This window comes from Microcebus murinus, chromosome 4 (assembly GCF_040939455.1).
Source record: "Microcebus murinus isolate Inina chromosome 4, M.murinus_Inina_mat1.0, whole genome shotgun sequence".
Classification (NCBI taxonomy): Eukaryota; Metazoa; Chordata; class Mammalia; order Primates; family Cheirogaleidae; genus Microcebus; species Microcebus murinus.
Window position 1 is genome coordinate 55,082,480 of NC_134107.1, and position 23,218 is coordinate 55,105,697.

Genomic DNA, 23,218 nt, shown 5'->3' on the forward strand with positions numbered 1-23,218 from the left:
TCAGAATACTGAAATGACAGATGAAGAATTTCAAACATGGCTTGTAAGAAAACTCAATGAAAGGCAAGATAAAATAGATACCCAACACAAAGGAACCACAAAAATAATCCAGGAAATGAATTAAAAATTCACTAAAGAAATTGAAATATTAAAGAAAAATCAAACAGAACTTCTGGAAATGAAAAATTTATTCAAGGAATTATAAAACACAGTGGAAAGCCTCAAGAATAGGCTAGATCAAGCATAAGAAAGAATCTCAGGGATTGAAGATAGCATCTTTCAATTAAATAAGTCAGTGACAGAGATAGAGCTGAGAAATAAGAGAAAAAAGCAAAGCCTACAAGAAATGTGCGATTATTTGGAGAGGCCTAACATGAGAATTATAGGCATCCCCAAGGGTCAAGAAGAAAATACACAAGGGTTGGATAAACTACTTGAAGATATAATGGAGGAAAATTTCCCTGGCCTTGCTAGAAATTTAGGTATCTGGGTACAAAAAGCTCAAAGGGGCCGGGCGCGGTGGCTCACGCCTGTAATCCTAGCTCTCTGGGAGGCCGAGGCGGGCGGATTGCTCGAGGTCAGGAGTTCAAAACCAGCCTGAGCAAGAGTGAGACCCTGTCTCTACTATAAATAGAAAGAAATTAATTGGCCAACTAATATATATACAAAAAATTAGCCGGGCATGGTGGCGCATGCCTGTAGTCCCAGCTACTTGGGAGGCTGAGGCAGGAGGATTGCTTGAGCCAGGAGTTTGAGGTTGCTGTGAGCTAGGCTGACGCCATGGCACTCACTCTAGCCTGGGCAACAAAGTGAGACTCTGTCTCAAAAAAATAAAAATAAAAATAAAAAAAGCTCAAAGGACTCCTGGGAGATTTATTGCAAACAGGAAGACATTGTGTCACATAGTCATCAGACTGGCCAAAATAAACATGAAGGAGAACCTCCTATAAACCATAAGGCAAAAGCAGTATGTAACCTACAAAGGAAAACCTACAAAAGAATAACTCCAGACTTCTCACTGACACCTTATAAGCCAGAAGGGACTGGGGCCCCATTCTTAGTCTTCTCAAAAATAATGATGCACAGCCTATAATTTTGTATCTTGAAAAACTAAGTGTCTTATATGAAGGAGAAATAAAGACCTTCTCAGACAAGCAAAGACTGAAGGAATTCATCAAGAAAAGACCTGTCCTCCAGAAAGTACTCAGAACAACATTACACATGGATCAGCACAGCAGACACGTACCAGTATAAACTCATCCAAAAGCTAAAGGTCAAAGGCCAGATGCCATGATGGCTCAAGAGAGAAAACAAAGCAATAAAGTTAAACTCAACATGATGAACAGAAGTCTTCCCTACTTATCAATTCTTCCAATAAATGTGAATGGCTTGAACTGCCCACTAAAGAGACATGGGCTGGCTAAATGGATAAGTATATACAAGCCAAGTATCTGCTGTCTTCAGGAAACACATCTAACCCACAAGGATGCACTCAGACTCAAGGTGAAGGGAAGGAAAACAATATTCTATGCAAATGGAGACCAAAAGAAAGCTAGCATAGCAGTTGTGATTTCCGATAACTTAGTCTTCAAATCAACAAAAATCATGAAAGACAAAGATGGTCACTATGTAGTGGTGAAGGGTACAATTAATCAAGAAGACATAACACTTCTAAATATTTATGCACCTAACTCAGTTGCATCCAGATTCATAAAGCAAATCCTACTTGATCTAAACAAAATGATAAATAGCAACACCATAATAGTGGGACTTCAACACACCTCTGACAGAACAAAACAGATTCTCCAAACAGATAAACAAAGAAACAATGGACTTAAACAGAACTCTAGACCAAATGGGCCTGGCAGACATTTACAGAATAATCTACTCCCAAACCAGTGAATATACATTTTTCTCATCAACTCATGGGTCATTCTCTAAGATTGACCATATCCTAGGCCACATGTCTCAACAAATTTAAAAAAAATAAAAATTATACCATGTATCTTCTTAGACCACAGTGAAATAAATTAGAAATTGACTCCAACAGAAACTCTCATCTCTACACAAAGTCACAGAAACTAAACAACCTAAAGCTGAATGATTGTCAGGTCAAGGAGGAAATTAAGATGGAAATCAAAAGAGAACTAAATGATAAAGAAGATACAAGTTATCAAAATCTGTGGGACACAGCTAAAGCAGTCCTGAGAGGAAAATTTATATCCATAAATGCCTATATCCAAAAGACAGAAAGATCAGAAGTCAACAATCTAATGTTTTATGTTATTGATCCAAGGACTCTTGACTATATTTGGAGCTTCAACCTTGTCCTGATCTCTTGATGCTTTACACAATTTTGACTTTAGGTGAAGGTTAAGAGTTTAAGTTATATTCACACTAATCTAATGTCTCTATTCTAAGACTTTTATTCATTTTCTGGACCTCAGTTCCTATTATAATTAGCTGTCCATCTCCTTGGTTCATCTTGGACTGATCTTTTTATTGGTCTCGTTACTTGTCCTGATTATTCTTCCTTCTCCACTGGGTTTCTGGGCTGGTGTTTTGCTACTTCCTAATACTTATCTCCTGCTGTCTCAGAGGTATTGCAGTATCCTCTGTCTAAATTCACTATGATCAAGCTTGGCTTCTCTGTCAGAAAACGGAGTGTTTCACATTAGGGTTTATAATCTTGCCTTTACCTGAAATGACACCTGCTATATTTTCTCTCTCCCTCTGAAACTGAGTTGGTACCCTTAGAACATGGCTCTCCCAAATGGATAGACTGATTCTGGGTGCTGACCATTCCTAACCAACCCTGTGCTATTCCCTTGCAAGATAGGTAATTATCATTTTGAAGACACATAATCTGGCTGAGTCCTGAGCTAGTAATATAAACTTTAGTGCATTTGTTCTTGTTTTTTCCTTTGGCTTCACAAAACCAATAATTTTTCCCTCACTAGGAATTTCTTCCTGGGTTTGAAGAATCCATGAACAATTCTGCATACTGCCATAAGTCTTCTCCCATATAAGCTGAACAAACTCAGTTCTCCAATCCCTCTCTACCCGATGTAATGTCCAAATCCTTCATACTTTTGGATACTCCTATATATTCATCAGACACTATTTTCAGGAGCGATTTGGATGGCTGAGAGGAGAGTCAAATGTAGGGAGAGCAGTTAAGAAGAGCCAATGTTTTTGGGTAATTTCACCGTGGCCAGATAACGTATGGCTAGCAATACCTCCAGGACTTGGCCTAACCTTGTATCTACCATTTCAAGTCTAGGAGCAGAAAAAATTTGCCATTTTTTTCCAGCCTTATTCTCTGGCCAGGTTCTTTTATCTCTTAAAGGTTTCCACTTATTAATTCACTCTTCCTTTCATGGTTGACACCTATCTCAGTAGGAATCTTCTAGGTAATGTTCTGTGCTGGTCTTAGGGGTACCCTTCTTCATCTCCTTGCCTTCTTCCTTACCCTCCCTGGATCAGATATTTCTGGGCCATAAAGCCAGATGGTCCCATTCCCCATGACAGGAAGTTTCTCCTTGTTCCTGGCTGCAGGGGCTTGGCCCCCTCTTGGCAAGGCATCCTGGAATATGCTGTTCAAAATATTCCCTGCTGGGGCTGTTCCCTGGAGCTCCAATAAGAGAAGATATCTTGTTAGAACTTTGTTTGAAGAGGAAGTAGAAGTACTAATTGGTGTCTAGGTGGTAAGAGCTTCACCTTGGATCCCTATGGGCAATGCTTGAAAAGATGCCTGTTAAATATCCTGTTCTTGAGACCTAACTGGTAGTTTAACTTCTCATCCCCCTCTAGGTCAATCAATGCAGCTCTTTGGTGAGTAATGGCTAAGGGTAGGCCCAAGGAAGAGAAATAAATAGAGGCTACAAACACATTAACTTACCCCTAATCCTCCCAGATCTGGACAATTTGATAGGCTGTCTGGGATGGAATTGCATGCTTTCAATATCAGTAGGGGAAATCATAAATACAGGCAATACTGTGCATACTGTCAGGGGCGTGTCTGGATTTTTGGTATTGTATGAAATAGGCAAAGGTGGGATTGAGTATGAGAGAATTCCTTACTCCAAAGCAAGGTAACATCCTTTTAGTCCTGGATGAGCAGTAAGCTATTTGGAAGTCTGCTCCTCTTTGAAGCCCACCGGGTAAGTCATAGGGAAACATGAAGACCCCTAAATCTTGAGTTCCTGGTTCATCCTTATTTCCGGACCCATTGCATCCCTTTATCTACTTCCCTGATGAAAGCAGAACAGGTGAGCTTACTGGGTCAGACTTTTCCCTAGGGCACAAAGATATACCATAATGAGGGACACTTTCTGGGCCCTGAGGGGATAGTTAGGAAATCAAGTGTAATTATTTCTTTGAGTTTTCTGAAGACAGGGGCTTACAGATGGTCAGTTTCAGGATAATTTGAAGCAGATGTTCCACCCTCCTCTCAACACCACTCTCTGGGGTTGCTGAGGGAAATGATATGTGTTGAGAAGAAAGAGGAAGCAACATGGGAGAGGAGGTAGTGTTTTGGACTGGGTTGTTCCAGTTTACTGTTACACATAATCCACCCATGGGATGTATCTATCTGGCTTTGCCAAATCAAATGCATTGTCTCTCAATTTCAACAGTTTCTATAGTTCTCAACTGGACTGCTCCCACTGCACCGTTTATTACTTATAATTCAGTGATAATAATAATAACAATAATATTCTCAGTATTTGACAAAGAATTTTCTCATATTCTATCTCATTTGATTTTTACAATGATGCCATGAGGTAGAGTTTAGTATACTCATTTTACATGTGAGGAAACTAAGGCTTGAAAGTGGTTAGATGCTTTGCTTAATTAAGATCACCCAGCAGACATGTGGCAGAAATAGTACCCCAAACCAGGATCTTGGCTCCTGATCTGGAGTTTATTTCATGACACCAGAAATATAGGTCCACTCATATTTCCCACCTCACAGCCCCAGCACCTTCTGTGGTCATCACATAGTCTCCTTAGCAGTTGTGGCTGAAGATGGGCAATAATTACATAGTTCTCTTGGAGAGAAAAAACAAAACTTCTTGGCTGTTTTAAATCTGTTGTTTCTTCTTTCTTGAACTGTGTTCCGCTGACTTCTGCTCCTTTCTTTCGTGTTTAGAGACCTCTTCTTGCTGTTATTAAGGCTGTAAGATCAACTTGGCTGCATCTTTTATGCCTAGAATGGAATCACTTTTCTTACATTCTAAAGCCCTCTCAGGCCCTATACCCAGATATCTCTGTGTCTTTGTGTTTGTCTTTCACATGAGAGGATTGGGGAACTTGAGGTACTGGGGGTGTTGGGAAGACACATAATCCCCAAATCACTCCTTATCTGTCCTTTATTTGATCCCTCTGTACTCCCTTGGCTGACAGGCCCTGGGGTTTCTTCCCTGTCCCTGCAATAGCCACTGCTAACTCAGAGATAGGATGATATCTTCCTAGCTTGGGGGTCACTGGCTATGAGCTGTGGTCTGATTTTGTCACTGTGTAGAGCATTTGCTTCTTTCCAGACTCCAGTTTTCTGACCTATAAAATGATGATATTGGACATTATACATGTTAGGGACATAAATAATGTTGTACACTTCTAATGTGATAACCTGAAAAGAAGAGCCAGAGGGAACATCTGCCAAGTTTTTCTCCGAAAGTCAGTAGGGCACAGAATTCTTTGGCCTTCACATTATGGTTATTACCAAGAGCTTCTGTTTACACCAGCTTACCACACCTCTGAACTTTTTGTCTACCCCTGTATAATACCACCTTGAAGGAGAGGGAGAAATAGGAAGTGGTGAAGTCAGACAGCCATTGAGATATTGGGTAGAGAAGCAAGTGAAATGGATGGGAATAGTGCAAAGAGCCTGATCTATGTTAGAGTCATCAGGGACCCTATATTATTCTGTAACCTTCATAGTCAAGTGATGTGTGGAAGAGTGGGGTGTCTCCAAATTAAGGAGTTTTCCAGATGTTAGGATTATTGGCAGCTTCAGAAGAGAGTTAATGTGATAAGACTAGAGGACTATCTGAGGGCAGTGTTGATTAAATCTAAGCACCAGAATTTGGGAATACGAGCTTGATGGGAATGAATTTTATTAAACAACAATTCCTGGGCATCTACTTAAATCTGGTCATATGAATTGCCCCAGGTCACATATACTGTAGGATAGCTAATGCTGGATCCTGGTTTCTGAACTTCTTGTTCAATGCATTTCCCACTGACTTGCCTCTTCTGTGTTTGAAGATCTTGCATAAATACTGACTAAACTGAAAGTTATTTTTCACTTTTTTCCTGAGAACTATGGGAAGAGTGATGTGGTAGTGATGGGGCTAGTGAGACCATATATCCTGGGCTGCCATCATTGAGTTTCACCTGCCTGCCATTCTTCCTTTCTTTGCAGCACCTCCTTATTTTTCCGTGCAGCACCTCCTTATTTTTCCATGTGAGATGATCACCATGATTCTTTCCAATAGTTCTCATCTCTTCCCACATACTTTCTTCTTGGCTGGCATCCCAGGATTGACTGCTGCCCACGTTTGGATCTCACTTCCCTTTTTCTTTATGTTTTTCCTGGCACTAACTGGGAATAGTGTCCTGCTTTTTCTCATCCGGACAGAACGTAGCCTTCACCAGCCCATGTTTTTCTTTCTTGCCATGCTCTCCTTTGTTGACCTGATCCTTTCCCTTTCCACACTGCCCAAGATGCTGGCCATTTTCTGGTTTGGAGCTACAGCCATCAGCTCTTACTCTTGTCTTTCCCAGATGTTCTTCATTCACGCATTCTCTGCCATGGAGTCAGGGGTGCTAGTGGCCATGGCTCTGGACCGCTTTGTGGCCATCTGTAACCCACTGCGTTATGCAACCATCCTTACCCCTGTTGTTGTTGCCAAGATTGGGGGCCTGGTGGTGTTGCGAGCTGTGGGGTTGACCGTCTCCTTTCCAAGCCTGGCCCATCGGCTTTCCTACTGTGGCTCACACACGATTGCCTATACCTACTGTGAGCACATGGCAGTGGTGAAGCTGGCCTGTGGGGCCACCACTGTGGACAACCTCTATGCCTTTGCTGTGGCAGTCTTTCTCGGTGTGGGGGATGTGGCCTTTATTGCCTATTCCTATGGGCAGATTGTGAGGACTGTGACACATTTTCCTTCACCTGAGGCACGTGCTAAAGCAGGCAGCACATGCATGGCCCATGTCTGTGTCATCTTCTTCTTCTATGGACCGGGCTTTCTTTCTGTGGTCATGCAGCGCTTTGGGCCACCCACAGCCTCTGCTGCCAAGGTCATCCTTGCCAATCTCTACTTGCTCTTCCCCCCTGCACTGGATCCCCTCGTCTATGGCATCAAGACTAAGCAGATCCGGGAGCGACTGTTTACTATTCTGAACCCCAGGTGGATTGAGCCCACCTGAGTATAGTTCTTATCAGCTAGACCTCAGGGCCAGGGGGCCTCCCCGTAGGATGGAAACACCACAGCCCAGGTTGTTTACCTAGTGAGGACAGTGAAGAGAAAGCAAATGAAGTTATCCTGGGTGTTGGGAAATCCCTTTTGAGGCCTATGGTGTATAGATGGAAGACCAAGAAGGACTGGGGTATCTCATCTGATCAATTAGCAGGTGATTTTTTGATATCCTTTTTTCTTTAAAACGTTTATGGTTTATTTTGTGCTAATAAGATAAATACATGAGGTAATTAAGAAACAATTAGGACTTTGATGGACCTGGATTCAAGTGATTAGGAGTTCAGGAGAGATTAACTGGATTCCTTTTTTGGATGTATGAAAAAATGGAGTGCTTCCCACCAGCATGGAACTCATGCACAGCCAGTCCGTGGGAGTGGGTGGCCTCTTTACCAAAGAAACTTTGGCGGCAGAGAAAGCTGGGTAGCAAACTATAGAGATAATTTAGAGTTCAAGTTTGTGAGAGAAATTCTTAAAAATTTTCATGTTCCATCTGACTCCAAAATTGTAGATAAAACTTGTTTTCTTTATTTTATGTACTTTTCAGTCTATTTCTCAAATGGATAACCCTCTATGACTCCTAAAGTATTATTGCTTCGTTTTTAGTCTCAGGTGCAGAGACTTGAGTTAATTGTACTTGTAAGCTTATTACACCTAAAAATTATTGTTATAATAATTCTTGTTCTGTTTCTTTATTTTCTGTTTTCTCTTGCCCATTCCCTTCCCAGTTCCTACCATGGCAATCACTTTAATGTGTTTATGGAATGTTCTTTTGTATTTACATATCCTTGAAATTCATGTATATCCTTGAAACACACGTATGTTGTTTGAGTATTATGTAATCCTATTACTCATACATGTCCTTCCTTAGTTCTTCAAATGTGTATGCTCCCTCCAGCCAGGATTGTCTGGGCTCCTTCTAATGTGAATGCATTTCCCTGTCCTTATCCTGTTTCCACTCATATGCCTCACCTCCTTGGAGAAGATTCTTCTAACTACATCAAGTCACTTGTTTCATGATGTCAGAGCACTATATATGTTTCTTTCATTATTCGTCATAATTTATAATTACATATATGTTTTTTGATTGCCTGAATGATGTCTGTCCCCATCCCTACTAGATGCTGATTTCTATCTTATTATTGACATAGTTCTTGGCATATTATATACACTCTGCATGAATGTTTGCTTAATAAACAAATACCATTTTTTAATGAATTATGTCACCAGCAGCATATTTCTTCATCAGTCACATTAACATAGTGTGTTTTTGAATACAGTAATACATAAATTTCCAATATAGTAGGCGTTCAATATACTTTCATTGAAGAAATGAAATAAACCATTGCTGTAACAATCACTATTAACATTACTGTCCTTACTATCATCATTATGACTAATGTTGCCTCCACTTGGCCTTTTCAGATATTGTGATTTCAAATGACAGCATTTGGACACTGTGCAGGGGCACTGGAAAGCATGATTACTGTCATAAGGCAGACTTGCCGCTGGGAGGGCTTAGAGATCTCTGAGTGCTCTGGGCCAACTAGTTTTGAAGAATCCTACTCTGAATATGTTGTATTAGTGACAAATCTTGATAATGAGAGCAGCTCCTGTGTGTTCAGCTCTTGCTCCGTGGTACTTTGAGTCCTTGAAATAAAAACTTTGCATATACATTTTCTCATTTAATGACTGTAAAATGCAAATGAAGCTGGTGCTGTCATTATTCCTGTTTTATATCTGATGAAATGTACTTCCTACTAAGTGGGGATGATTTATATTCTCATACTTCTTCTACCTTTGGCTTGGTGTTGAGTTTAGTGTCCTTTTTCCCCAAATAAAATTTGTAAAAACAGATGAACAAACAAGCACAGACTGGTGCTTCCTCGAGTTTAGGCCATTCACATTTATTATCCTCTACCACTCCCAGTTACTATTGTCTCTCCTCTTTATTCTCCTTCATTAAATGATGGCATGGTCAAAATCCCTATTTTTTTTTTTTTTTTTTACCAACTATGATCCTGGTGGGAGACTACAGTGTTCATGTTGATGACCCATGGAACACTCTGGCCTATCATATTCTTGATTTTTTTTATCCCCCAAGACCCTACCCCATCTTCCCATTCCCATGACATATCCTTGAACCTCTCTAGAGATCACTGTATCTGCTTCCCAACAGGTCTCCCACTCTTTATGCTTAACTCCTGCTTATCCATTCTCCCAGGATGAAATTTTGTTAATGAGATTTTGATCATGTCTCAATCCTCTGATTAAAATCCTTAGTGGTTTTTCTATGGTCCTTTGACATGGCCTAAAAGACCCTGCATGGTCAGGTTCCTGCTTTCGTCAGTTCCTGAACACTATGATTCTGAATCTTAAAAATTCTTTTAGGTCTTTGAAAATGCCAGGTTCCCTTCCTTCCTGCCTCACGGATTTAATGCCCTCAGTCTACTGTAACACCTCCCTTCACTTCTAACCAATTTTTCTGGTCACTAACTTGAATTAGGGAGAGTTTCTAGGACTACCCAGCCTGGGAAAGTCCTTTTATTATATGCTTTAAACACACAGTTTTAATTTATAATACTTATAACTGTTAGTTATTTCTGTGATCATGTACTTAATATACATCATATTGTTTGTTTTTTCCAACATCTAGTGGAGTACTGGAAATTGGTAGATATTTAATATTTATTGAATAAATGAATAAATGGGACTTCCCACTGGCTGTGAATGAAACACTTGTTGACCGCATGAATGAAAGGACAGTGTGCTTGAAGCATAGTTCCCAAGGAGAGTGTGGAGTGGTAGCTGCTTTAGCCAGAGACAGGACCGAGGGAAGCATCTGCTTATGATGGGAAAATATGAGAGAGGAGGACTCAGCCCATCTCGTTGGGAACTTTCTGGGATGGACTGTCTGAGAAGCCCTGTTTATCTCACACTTGCCATGGTAATGGGGTTGAGGTCCAGGGATCTATCACAATGTTACAGAGGAGAAGCAAAGAGGGAGGTACCATTTGTCTTAGATTGAGTTCTCCAAAACTCAGCTAGCCCGTTGGGACCTCCTGAGCTGGGATGACCCTTCAGTGTTAAGATTGAAGAAAGGGGCCAGGTCTTTGTATTCTTGCATCAGTAGTCTTTGATTGTGAGCTTCCCTGCACAGGGACAAGTAACCTTGGATGAGGCTTCTCTATTGAGCCAAAGGACAGTGACTCAGTTTTGAACTTGCAATGCCAACACTGCTAGCATCTGGGGGCATGAGCACATTGAACCAGAGAGCCCACTAAAGAATTTACATGGGGGTCCAAGATTGTTCTGTGAGAATGAGAAGTCTAAGCTTAGAGAGCAATGTGAAATTTCCCAGTCGACAGAGTGTGAGGTTCCTAGCATACTATGAGGACGTACAGGCTCAGGGGTAATAACTAGCACTGGGCAGATGTGGGCCACCTGGTTAGGTGCAGGTGCCCCTCTCTGCCTCTTTGCCCAGCCACCCATCCCTGTGGGCTGTTTCCTTGGCTCTGTGTGTCTCCAGCCAATCTGAAGGCTAACTTTGGCTCTGTCCAGGTGTGTCTGTGAGTCCACTGGGACCTGGTAGTTGGCAATAACATCCTGCCTGTCCAGTGTTTTGCTCATAGTCAGCATCCATGTCTTGGGGAAGGGTCAAGAATGGACTTTCCTCTCAGGGTGAAGATGAAAGAACCAGGAGCATGTTGGTGCACAGGAATTCAGGTGTGCAAAATGAGATCAGGTTTGGGGCTTACGGTGGGGCAGGAACATTGACAGCTGACTTCTGCCCTTCTCACTGCCCTTGTGACAGCAATTATTTTTTTGGCTTGGCTAGTGTGTCTCTGAGTCTGGTCTGACATCTCTTAGTAGTCTTATGTTTATTACTCCCTGAGTCAGAGTAGTTTTCTCTGGATCTGACTCCTCAAAACTAACTCTCTCCTCCTAGCTTGTACCATTTAGATCTCATCAGGCAGTCAGGCTGTGGCTTGTCCCTCTCTCCATAATCTCTTTCTTAACAGTGGCCTGGACTCCATGATAGTGTAGAAAAGGGAGAGATGAGAACATAGACTGAGAGAGATTAAGGGAGGGCACATTGCTATAAGCTACCCTGTGAGTTTACAGATACTTACCAATCTTGTTAAACCCTCCTGGTCAGCTTTAGGCATTCACAGGGGCATTTAGCATGATCGTAGACTGGCATCCTCACTATCATATACAGTGTATGTGGATACAGCTGATTTACCTCTTTTATGCAAGTCTTGCCAGAGCTAGTACTCATTTTTTATATCTTTGGAAAATTATAGCTGCACAGAACTCGAGTGATGCATTTGATTTTCTCTTTGGCTTTCAGAGACTGCTATGCAGCCCTTCTGAGTAAAATATCCTCTGTCTTGTTGTTGCTCCCAGGCCAGGGAAGAAGGTCATTGTGGAGATTGAACTGGGGGCTCAGGGTGTTCCTGGAGCTGACCAGGGAGGGCTGTGGTGGAATTTTCCTGAGTCTGGAAATTTTATCCTGGGCCAGTTTTCTCCATGTTTATGATTCTTCCTCAAGGCTGACTCAAGACTTGAAAGGGTGGATCCTCAAAGGCAGCCCAGAGAGCAGGAGAACAGTGCCCCCGGGCCACACTTATTTTATTAATTTTCTGTGTGTCTCACCTTTGCTCTCTGGTGCTGAAACTTTGAGTGCTTGATTTCTGTATCTTCCTCTCTTATTAGGTCGTTATCATGGACCCACTATTTCTGTGCCTTCCCCTAATCTCTCCTGGTCTAAGTTCTTGTCTGTCTTTTCCCCCACTGCCATAGAGTTCAGACTACTGTTAAGGAGATTAAGGAGAGAGGGACAGGTCACGACCCCTTGAGGAGCCTCCCTGCCTGCTAAAGGCAGTGGCAGAAGTGACCATTAGTTACCACAGGAACCCCCTTATTTCTTTTTTTCTTCTCTTTCTTTCTTATTTATTTCTTTGAGACAGAATCTCACTATCACTCATGCTAGATTGCTGTGGTGTCAGCCTAACTCATAGCAACCTCAAATTCCTGGGCTCAAGTGATCCTCCTGCCTCAGCCTACCAAGTAGCAGGGACTATAGGCATGCATAACCACACATGGCTAATTTTTCTATTTTAATTAGAGATGGGGTCTCACTATTGCTCAGGCTGGCCTCGAATTCCTGACCTCAAGCGATCCTCCCATATCAGCCTCCCTGAACGCTAGGATTATAGGTGTGAGTCACTGCTCCTGGCAGGAACCCCCTTATTTCTGACATATATCATTATCACCTTATGGTACAAAAGTTCAGTAGGGCCTTTTCTGCCATGAATCATCCAGAACATCATTTAAGAGAGGGACTTCTAAGATCAGTTCATACACACTTCAAATAATGTCAGCTGTATTATTCCTATCCCTTAAGTTTAGTCTCTGCCTTGTCAAGTTCCCAGAATTCCCAGTCTTTAAGACACACATATACTTATTTACTATTTCATCTGGTCATATAGATGCTTATTTATTCAGGCAACATTACTGAGTATCAGCTAGATTCCAGGTGCTTTGGGAGCTCTGGGGCTGTCTCAATACACAAGGCATAGTCCTACTCTTCAAGGACTGACTCACTGCTGGGTTTTAGAGCCTGAGGTCATCAATGCAATTAGAAAGTGAAAAAGGGATTATGACAGAGAGGAAAAGGAGACCTACCCTGCTGCCTTACAGAATCCCAGCACAATTTCACAGAAGATAGGTTGCTTGGATTGAATTTACATGAGTAGGCAGGAGTTGAAAAGCAGCAGTTCTTAGCTAATTGCTCTCTGCTTCCTGGTCAGAGAGCTAAATACAACTTCACCTTTACATTTTGGGGAATAAAATTCCTTCTGCTTTTCCTTGAAGAATCACAGAGGGACCTCTTGTTTACTTTAATAATTAATGCTTAATAAGCAGCTTGGGCTTTTGCTGTAGGCTCACAAGCCATACAGCAGGAAGAAGAGGCAGGCTGTCCTCAGGCACAGGTGCCTCTGCTGCTCTGCTTCACCCTCTGCAGTCTGGTGTCAGCCCCACTGCTCCACTGACACTTCTTCTGTTGTAGCCGTGGTGTCTTCTGCAATGCACAGCTGCTCTCTGACTTCTCAGCCAAAAAATGAGAAATGGGCAAAAGGGCTGTTGCTCAGGAAGAGAATAAACTTTCCTACTGTGTGGAACATTAAGTACTGAAAAGTTAATTTTTGTAAGATTATGAGATTCCTCTGGAGGTCTCAGGAAAAACATGACTGTTATTTCCAATTGACTCTGGAAGAAAAACAGTCTGGGAGATATATTTGTGTGACCATCAGGCATTTCAGACTTCATAGCCATCATATTCAGAGTTGTGGGGCAATATTATTATCATTATTGATTCATAAAAATGATACTCTAATTGATTTATTAGATGCATAATTTATAAAAATTGAGTTATTCTTGAATCTTTTTATCTTTGCATAGATATGTGCACTATCACCCCAACAGAGAAAAATACAAATATTTCAGATTACATCTTGTCCTTTAAGACAAACGTATAGACACAGACATCCAGTTATAAGTTTTTTGTTTTAATGCTTGAGGGGTAACTTTCTTGGAGGATATTAAACCAGCATCCCTTTATTTGGTGTTTCATGTTCACGTGAGCATCTTAGAGACACTGAATTGTTATAATGTCATGATGAGAGATAGATGTATCAAAAATTTGAAACAAAGAAGCAGAATCCTGTGGACAAAGAAAAAAGAAAGAGGCCTATTATCTCATACACAGTCATCTTTAATTATTAATGTTAACAGTAATGATAGTTATAATTTACAGAGTAACCTATATATCAAGATTTTATATATATTACTTAATATTTATAATTAACCTGTAAGATTGATATTATTTATTCTACTACCAGATGAGGAAATCAAGACTGAGAGTTTAAGTAGACTGCCAAGGTTTATTCCTAGAATATGAAATGAACAGAATTTAAATAAAGTCTGTCTGCTTCCAGAACTAGTATTTATACCACTACATTTTGAAACATCCACTTTGTTCCATTTTAGAAACATGTAGCATCCATGATTATATGTTAGCTTGCAATTATAAAGTTTAATGAGATATGGTGCTTTTTCTTAAAACAAACCATTAAGACGCTGAAAAATTTCTACAATAAGATAAACCAGAAAATTATGGGTAAACAAAATAAAATAAAGTGCTCCTAATATAATCAGTATTGACTCAACACAGTCAATGAGTCCTTTTGAGGGGCAAGAGACAGTGGACTCTGATTTTGAAGGATCAGTTCAGACAAAAGAAGAGTAAAACAGAATACACAAAAAGCATATGTAAAATAGAATGGTGTACTCATATAACTTCAAGAATGTTGGAATAATTAAAGAAAAACATACACATAGGAGATGTTAGCTGTGTGATAAAAGTAATACACACAAAAAATAAACTTTGACAAAGTTTTATGCCTGTCTTAAAAAGTATGATTCTATTCCATGCATTAATTTTGGTGAAGGATTAACTATAGAAGTGCCATGAAAGCATCTACATTTTGGGAAAAACTCTTTGACTTTAGAGTTGAGAGTGGATTTATAGGGGGGTTTATAGCAAAGGCAGAGAGTTGTGATGAGCAATCCAGGTGAGGGCAGTTGGGAGGGTGAACTCAGGCAGTGAAACGGGGAGTTGAGAGAAAGGAGTGAATATAAGAAAGATTAAAATTAAAGTCATTACAAATTAGTGAATAGGTAAAAGGAATGAGAATTAATGAGTAAGGATGGCTTTGAAGTTTCTAGATTGGGTTGGGTAGGTAGATAGTGATGTAATTCACAAAAATATGGCCAAAAAGTAAGTACAGCAGATTTGGGAAGGATATGTGAATTAATTTAGTGTTGAATATGTTGAGTGCATGGTACAGATATTCAAGAAACAAATGGAAAAATGGATTTATGTTTCAGAAAGATATTTGACTTAAAAATATAGATTTGGTAGAAATTAAAGTATACAAATATTTAAAACCATGGGAATAGATGGACTCAATTCAGAGATGATGTACAGAATTGAGAAGAGAGGAGAGGTTGGAACCCTGAAATTAACAACATAATGAGATGGGGAAAATGGTGGGACTGGGGCTCCAGGAGGAACAACTGTAGAGTGCTATGTCATGGAAACTGAGGGAGATTAATTTCAAAAATAACAGATTGATAGTATTCAGCAATGGCAAGAGGTTAATAAAGAGAATCCTTTGAAGTTGCCATTTCCAAAATATAAGTTATTGAATGGTGGAGTTTAAGCATCTCTCCAAAAGCAGCATATGTTTACTCATGTGTCTAAATAAAACTAGACCTATCCTAATTCAGACATGTGGATGCCTCACCTGTAAAAAAATGATCCACCAGAAAAGGAGATCTTTTTCCTTCTATCTAACTTTATTCCCTTGTTTGCAGTTTAAGTCTCTTTATTCATCTCATGAAGATGGTAGCCAGATCTGGAAAATGTGATAACGTACCAGGAATGGAAAAATCATGACTTTGTTTCTCTTTCCCTTTTTCGTCTCCAAATAGTTTATGATGGCATTTATCAATTCCAGCTGGAGGCTACTCCAACCTTCTTTCTTTCTGATAGGTATTCCAGGTTTAGAGGAAAGCCAGCACTGGATAGCATTGCCTCTGGGTGTCCTTTACCTCCTTGCTCTAGTGGGCAATGTCACCATTCTCTTCATTATCTGGACTGACCCATCCTTGCACCAACCTATGTACCTCTTCCTGGCCATGCTAGCTGCCATAGACCTGGTTCTGGCCTCTTCCACTGCTCCAAAAGCCTTTGCAGTGCTCCTGGTTCATGCCCATGAGATTGGGTACATTGTCTGCCTGGTCCAGATGTTCTTCATCCACGCATTCTCCTCCATGGAGTCAGGGGTACTTGTGGCCATGGCCCTGGATCGCTATGTAGCCATTTGTCACCCTCTGCACCATTCCATCGTCCTGCATCCAGGGGTCATCAGGTGCATTGGAGTGGCAGTGCTGCTGCGGGGATTGCTCCTTCTCCTCCCCTTCCCCTTCCTCTTGCGAAGACTTACGTTCTGTCGGGCCCCTATCATAGGCCATGCCTATTGTGAACATATGGCTGTGGTGAAACTGGCCTGCTCAGCAACCACAGTGAACCGAGCTTATGGGCTGGCTGTGGCACTGCTTGTGGTTGGGATAGACATCCTGGCCATTGGCATTTCCTATGCCCACATCCTGCAGGCAGTGCTGAAGGTACCAGGGGGCGAGGCCCGACTGAAGGCCTTTAGCACATGCGGATCGCATGTTTGTGTCATCCTAGTGTTTTATGTCCCTGGAATGTTCTCCTTCCTCACTCACCGCTTTGGCCACCATGTACCCCATCACATCCATGTTCTTCTGGCAACACTCTATCTCCTTTTGCCACCTGCACTTAATCCTCTTGTCTATGGGGTGAAGACTCAACAGATCCGCCAGAGAGTACTTAGGGTGTTCTACACAAAAGGATTGATCTGAACACATCCTAATTATTTTCTTCAGAGGTTCATGCCAAGGACACTGCCAATGGCTGGTCTAGATTATGTGGATGGAGGCCATTTCACAGTAAACAGTCCTTCTAGTGCAGGTCATACCAGAGCCAAGAATACCCACAGGCACTTGGCTCCATAGAGTCCTGGGATGTGCCTGGATAGCTGGATTTGAGACTGTTTTCTTCATTCTTTCTTTTGCTCCCGATCCCATCATTTCCCTGCTCCTTGTATCAGAGGGACTTGGCAGTAGGAGAAAGAGAGGACAATTCTAGCTATGTCATCATTCCTCCTCTGCCCAGTGATGGACCAGGCAACATCATCTGGAATGAGAAGGGAAAGTCCTAACTTTTGCCTCATTTTAGGTTAGAGTATCTTCAAAACCTCTAAGTGGCTTCTGTGAGCTGCAGATCACTGGGATCCTGTGTCCCAATGGTCTCTTCAAAGAAATTGACACGGTCACAGTATATATAACCACCTTTCATTATAATATGATGTTACCTATTTACTTAGAACAAACATAAGTGGTGCAGTTACTGTAATAGACCCTAGGAATAATAAGATATGATCTGTTTTCTCAAAGAAGAAATATATATGTGTATAGGATTTCTTTTAAGAAGTGTCTGCTTGTATTTTTTAATTTATTTATATTTTTGCTTAGGGTAAAGAAGACATAAGACTAAGTATTGAATATATGTATGTTTTATAACTATCGATTTAACAAAACAAAAGTAACCTTATAATTATTAGCAACTAAAAACCGTAAAATGTACTCGATTCTGATGTTGGTAAATGTAGCTGTAACAAATGTAGAAGTAGTTATGCCAGTTAGAAATGAGTTTCTCTTTCTGAAATAGTGCATATGAAGTGACATCAATTAGATCTTGCCTTTCTGCTAATAGGAACTGGGTAAAAACTTACAAGAAGACTGTCACAATTAATATAGTGCATCCTGTTTGTTGGATTTTTCCTAAGATCTGGCTTTCCTCTTTTGTGTTCCTAGAAAGTAACACATTTTGTTCAGTGCTGAAAGAAGTCAAGTTGTTGCTCCCTTGAGACAAAATGCACAGGTGATGAGAATATCCTATGTTTGGATTTCATACTGGTGGAAAGGGTGGAGTGAATCGTTGGTCTTTTTCCTTTCTCTTTATTTTGTAAATTTTATTCCTAATGAATAGTTTTCTGATCAAGAAACTGAGTATGATGCCTTTAAATTGGCTGGCACCATGTGGAGGGGTTGCGTGAGTCGTTGTTGTAGGAGGAATTACACATTGTCATCAGCTTGGTTCCAGGTCCAGGACTTAAACTCTGGCAAGTTGTCTGGGGGAAGCACGGCTATGTGGCATCAAAGGTACTGGTCAACTTCCTTGACCTTAGAGGTACTTCCATGTGCTAGGCTATCAAAGGAAATAGTTTGCTCTCTCTTTTCATTGACACCACTTGCTGACATTTGCAGTGTGGATACGATGGTGGGATCTGAAGCCGCTTTCTTGGAGCCCAAGACGCAAAAGTGAGTTGAAGATCACAGAGCAATAACATGGAAGAGCCTGTGTTCCTGACACTCTCTGCGCCAACAACCTTATCTTGAACCTGAGCCAGAAATAAAATTGTGTCTCGATTAAGCCACTATATTTTTGAGAATTTTTCTTGTTTATAGATGAATCATAGCCTAAAAAGTATGTTTTTTATCTTAGATCTTCCAAGTAGGATACGTCTATTTCTGCCTGAAGTATTTCTTTTAGAATTTCTTTTTATAAAGGTTTGCAGTTTTTGTTTGTCTAAAAAGTCTTTATTTTACTCTCATTTAAATATATTATCAGAAAATTTTTTATATTATTTCATTATTGTATTTTATTTTCTACTGTGTCTGCAGTCTACTCCTATTTTATTCCTATCATTATTTATTAGTGCCTTCTCTGTCTTCCTTGATCACCTAGGCTAAACATTTACTAATATTATGCAAATATTCCAATATTTACACTGCATAGCCATTCATCTAAATGTTAGTTAGCACTGGCTGTTTGTGGTAACCTTTTCTTACTTTTCATTGTGACTTATATTACTTTAGTTCTGTGCAAACTCAAATATGCATTAAAAAGGACATTTATAAAATATTTTATAAGCATTTTACATATTTATAAGCATTTTGTCTGCATTCAATCTTTTCTCTAAGGGTTTTTTTCTTGTTTACTGTGGTCTGTCTTTTTCATGATGCAAGTTCTCAATTATTTGTAGATTCTTATTTTTATGTGTTCATAGCTGAGAATTATGTTTGTGTGAGTTTACTGTGGAAGTCACCGCCTCTGTGCTGTGATTGTAGGACTGTGTAGTTCATTGTGCAGGGATTTTCTATTAATAGCAGACAGAATTCCCTTTAGGCTGTCAAGAGGAAAATGAAAGGTGAGCTGGATTCCCTCATCTTTTCCTGAAATAGAGCAGCGTTTATACTTGGAACTGAAGATGACTCAGTATATTTTGCTGATCTTTGGAGCCACCTTTCCATGCTTTTTGCCTATTTCTAATTTGGAGAACCAAAGTTACTTTGGAATTGCGTCTGTTTCTATCTGGCTCCACTGCATTTATAGGCTTTGGAGATACAGAGGCAGCATGTCCTTCAGTTTGCAGAGAGCTACGATTCTTGTCACTTTGTGTGCACAGCATGCTAAACTGATCTAGGTGCTTTGGCAATGCAAGAATAATTACCGCATCAATTTATTAATGGATTGCTTTCAATTTCAGTTATCATTCCTAATGATTTTGAGCTTGGAGTATTCCCTGGATCTCTTAATGAGAACATGTTCCTATCCCTACATCAAGCTTTAACTTGTCCAATTCCTTTTTCTCTAACTAATAATCTTTACCTTCCTTTTCTCCTGCCTAGGCCTCCCAAAGTGCTAGGATTATAGGTGTAAGACACCAAGCCCAGCCTTTTGTGTACAATTTCTATTTGTCCTTCACATTTGCTGCCACATGAATCAACAATTTGACCACTGACTGGTTTTATAGGGTTTTTGTTGGCAAATTAATTTTTTTAGCCTAGGATTTATCTTTGCCATTGGTGCTACGTCTTTGTGTAATGTAATTAGAACTTTTTGATTTGTAGTATATTTGGTAAATATTTTTTAGTGCTAATTTGCCTGTTCTTTCACTACTTGTTTCACTTTTACTTTTGTCTGTCTATTTGAATAAAGTCTTACTTTTAAAAAAAGAATATATTCTTTTACCAACATAGAATTAAATTGGAAATCAATAATAAGAAGACAGCATGAAACGCTGTAAATACTTGGAGTCTAAACAGAGCACATCTGAATAACCCACAGATGAAATAAGAAATTACAGGGGAAGTTAGAAAATATTTCAAATTTATTGATAATGACATATAGCAAAAGCTGTGGCATGCAGCTAAAGAGAAATAGAGGGAATTTTTACCTTTATTTGTTTATATTAGAAAAGAATAAAGAGCTGTGAGCTTTAACTGTGGGTATTTTTTACCCACAGATGGTGAGTATCTGTTTTGCTGTTCCATGAATAATTCAGTTCTGATTCAAAGTCAATTATCTAAGTTGACAGATTAAGAATTTAGGAAAATAAGATTAAATTAAGCCCAAGATAAACAAGAATAAGTAATTAATGAAGGCAAGAGCAGAATTAATAAAATAGAAAACAGAAACAAGAGAGAAAATCAACACATCTTAAAGACGTTTTGGAAAGATTAATAAAATTAATAAAGCCCTAGTAAGACCTACCAAGGGAAAAGACAAAAATACAAAGAATCAAAACGATGATTGAAGAAGGAATTACTACTACACATCATACTAGATATTAAAAGAATAATGAAAGGAATGTTACAAATAATTTTAGCCAATAAAAACAATTTACTTATTAGATTTTAGGGCATGCAAAGTTATGTGAATTCCAGCCACCAAATACCGTAAGTGCAGTTGTGACTAGAAATTCCCAAGGGATAGTCTTCCCTCCACTTCCCTTGTTTTCAGTTTCCTTCCGTTTTCCTTTTTTTCTTCCCTCCCTCCCTTTCATCCCCTCAACCCCCTCTCTCCTAGAGTCAAGTCTAATACAGTAGGTATCTCTTCTATCTTCCTTTCCTGGAATCCCCCAGAAAATACCCAGACTTTGTATTTTAGCTCCAGTCAAGGTGATCTGGAAAATCCAGTCTGAACTCTTTCTTTATTCTAATGACAGTATAATGAGGAAAATGTACCTAAAGTGGAATAAATAGGCATTATAGGTTGAGCTTTAGATTTTTTGGTTGGTTGCAACTTGCAGAAAAGTCTGAGGAGGGTGTGAGGAGTTTCCACCAAAAAAAAAAAAAAAAGCTGAGGACACAAAGGAATTAGTATGAGTTACATACAAATAGTGCAATTGATATTGGCTAACACCTATGTAATGCTTACTAGGAGCTCAGCACTATTCTAAGTGCTATTTACATACTGACAATTTTAATCTTCATAAACACCCTTCAAGATAGGTCACTATTATTATATTAACTAAGGAAACTGAGACAAGAGAGGTAAAGTGATTGTCTAAAGTAACACAGCATAGACAACCTACACAATGGGAGAAAATAATTTGCATGTTATACATCTGATTTGCATGCTATACAACTGATTTTCTTGAGTTCTTTGTAGATTCTGGTTATTAGTCCTGATAAAGGACTAATAGATTCTGGTTATTAGTCCTTCATCAGGACTAATCAGAATCTATAAAGAACTCAGGAAAATCAGCAAGAAAACAAATCAAACAACTCCATTAAAAAGAGGCAAAGAACATGAACAGAAACTTTTCAAAAGAAGATAAAAGAATGGACAACAAACATATGAAAAAATACTCAACATTTCCAATCACCAGGGAAATGCAAATCAAAACCACAATGAGATATCACTTAACTCTAGTGAGAATGGCTTTTATCAAAAATTCCCAAAACAATAAATGTTGATGTGGATGTGGAGAGATAGGAACGAACGCTCATACACTGCTGGTGGGACTGTAAACTGGTGTAATCTCTATGGAAAACAGTATGGAGATACCTCAGAGAACAAAAAGTAGAACTACCATTTGATCCAGCAATCCCACTACTGGGTATTTACCCAAAGAAAAAAAAGACATTATGCATTTAAATTTTTATAGCAGTACAATTTACAATTGCAAACAGGTGAAAACAACCCAAGTGCCCATCAATACATGAATACATGAATGGATTAATAAAATGTGGTATATGTATACCATGGAGTACTACTCGCTATAAAAAAATTGTGAACTAATATCTTGTGTATTATCCTGGATGGAGCTGGAGCCCATTCTTCTAAGTGAAGTGTCATAAGAATGGAAAAACAAACACCACATGTACTCATCATTAAATTGGTACTAATTGATCAACACTTACATGCACACAAAGAAGTAACACTCATTGGGGATTGGGCAGGTGGGAGTGGGGAGGAGGGGATGGGTAAATTCACACCTAATGGGTGTGGTGCACACTATCTGGGATTATGGGCATGCTTGTAGCTTTGATTTGGGTTTTGCAAAAGCAATTTATGAGACCAAAGCATTTGTACCCCCATAATATTTTGAAATAAACAAAATAAAACAAAACAAAGTAATGCAGCTAGTAAGTGATAGTGCTGGGATTTTAAAACAAGCAGCCCACCCTATAGTCTCTCTCACCATAGCATCTTGCCCTCCACTGCCCACCATCCTACACACAGTGGTGGTAATATGTATTAATCAAGATGCCACTCTGTGCTACATTATAATAATGTTCCATTTTGCCCTGGAAAGTACATTTTCCATGTGATCATCAAGTATGTGAGTAACCCATTCCTTGCATATCATTTTGAGGGGCTGTTCTTGGGTCTCCCTCTGGTAACAATTACTGTATCATTTACCATCTAAGCAGGAAACAGAACAAGAAATGGGTTTCACTCAAAGGGATTTAGTAAAATGACTAAAGAGGTGTTGGCAGGGTCAAGGGAACCAACAAGAAGCACCTGGAAGCAATAGCATGGAGTCACTACTGCCTCTCCCTCCTCTACCTGGCCAACCCTCATTGCTGTCCACCCCCCAGCCTGATGGGGCAAGGAGAGGCAGCCACATTCTTCAAACCTAGTGAGCACTGGAGCTGGGGGAGGGGTGCTTCCCAGTAGGCTCTCTGGCTACAGAGAAGCCCAGCCACTGATAGGACTGCAT

At 39.9% G+C, this 23,218-nt stretch overlaps 2 protein-coding genes across 2 annotated transcripts; both read left to right on the forward strand.

The window, feature by feature from the left end:
* Positions 1-637: 637 nt before the first annotated feature.
* On the forward strand, positions 638-9,457 carry LOC105883463 (olfactory receptor 52K1-like). Its single transcript, XM_012786582.3, has one exon. It carries the CDS (start codon positions 6,475-6,477, stop codon positions 7,435-7,437), a length of 963 nt encoding a protein of 320 aa, XP_012642036.2. The 5' UTR covers positions 638-6,474; the 3' UTR covers positions 7,438-9,457.
* A 4,482-nt stretch (positions 9,458-13,939) lies between these two features.
* LOC105883465 (olfactory receptor 52L1) lies at positions 13,940-18,721 on the forward strand. The gene has a single exon (XM_012786584.2). It carries the CDS (start codon positions 16,050-16,052, stop codon positions 17,001-17,003), a length of 954 nt encoding a protein of 317 aa, XP_012642038.3. The 5' UTR covers positions 13,940-16,049; the 3' UTR covers positions 17,004-18,721.
* The last annotated feature ends 4,497 nt before the right edge of the window (positions 18,722-23,218 follow it).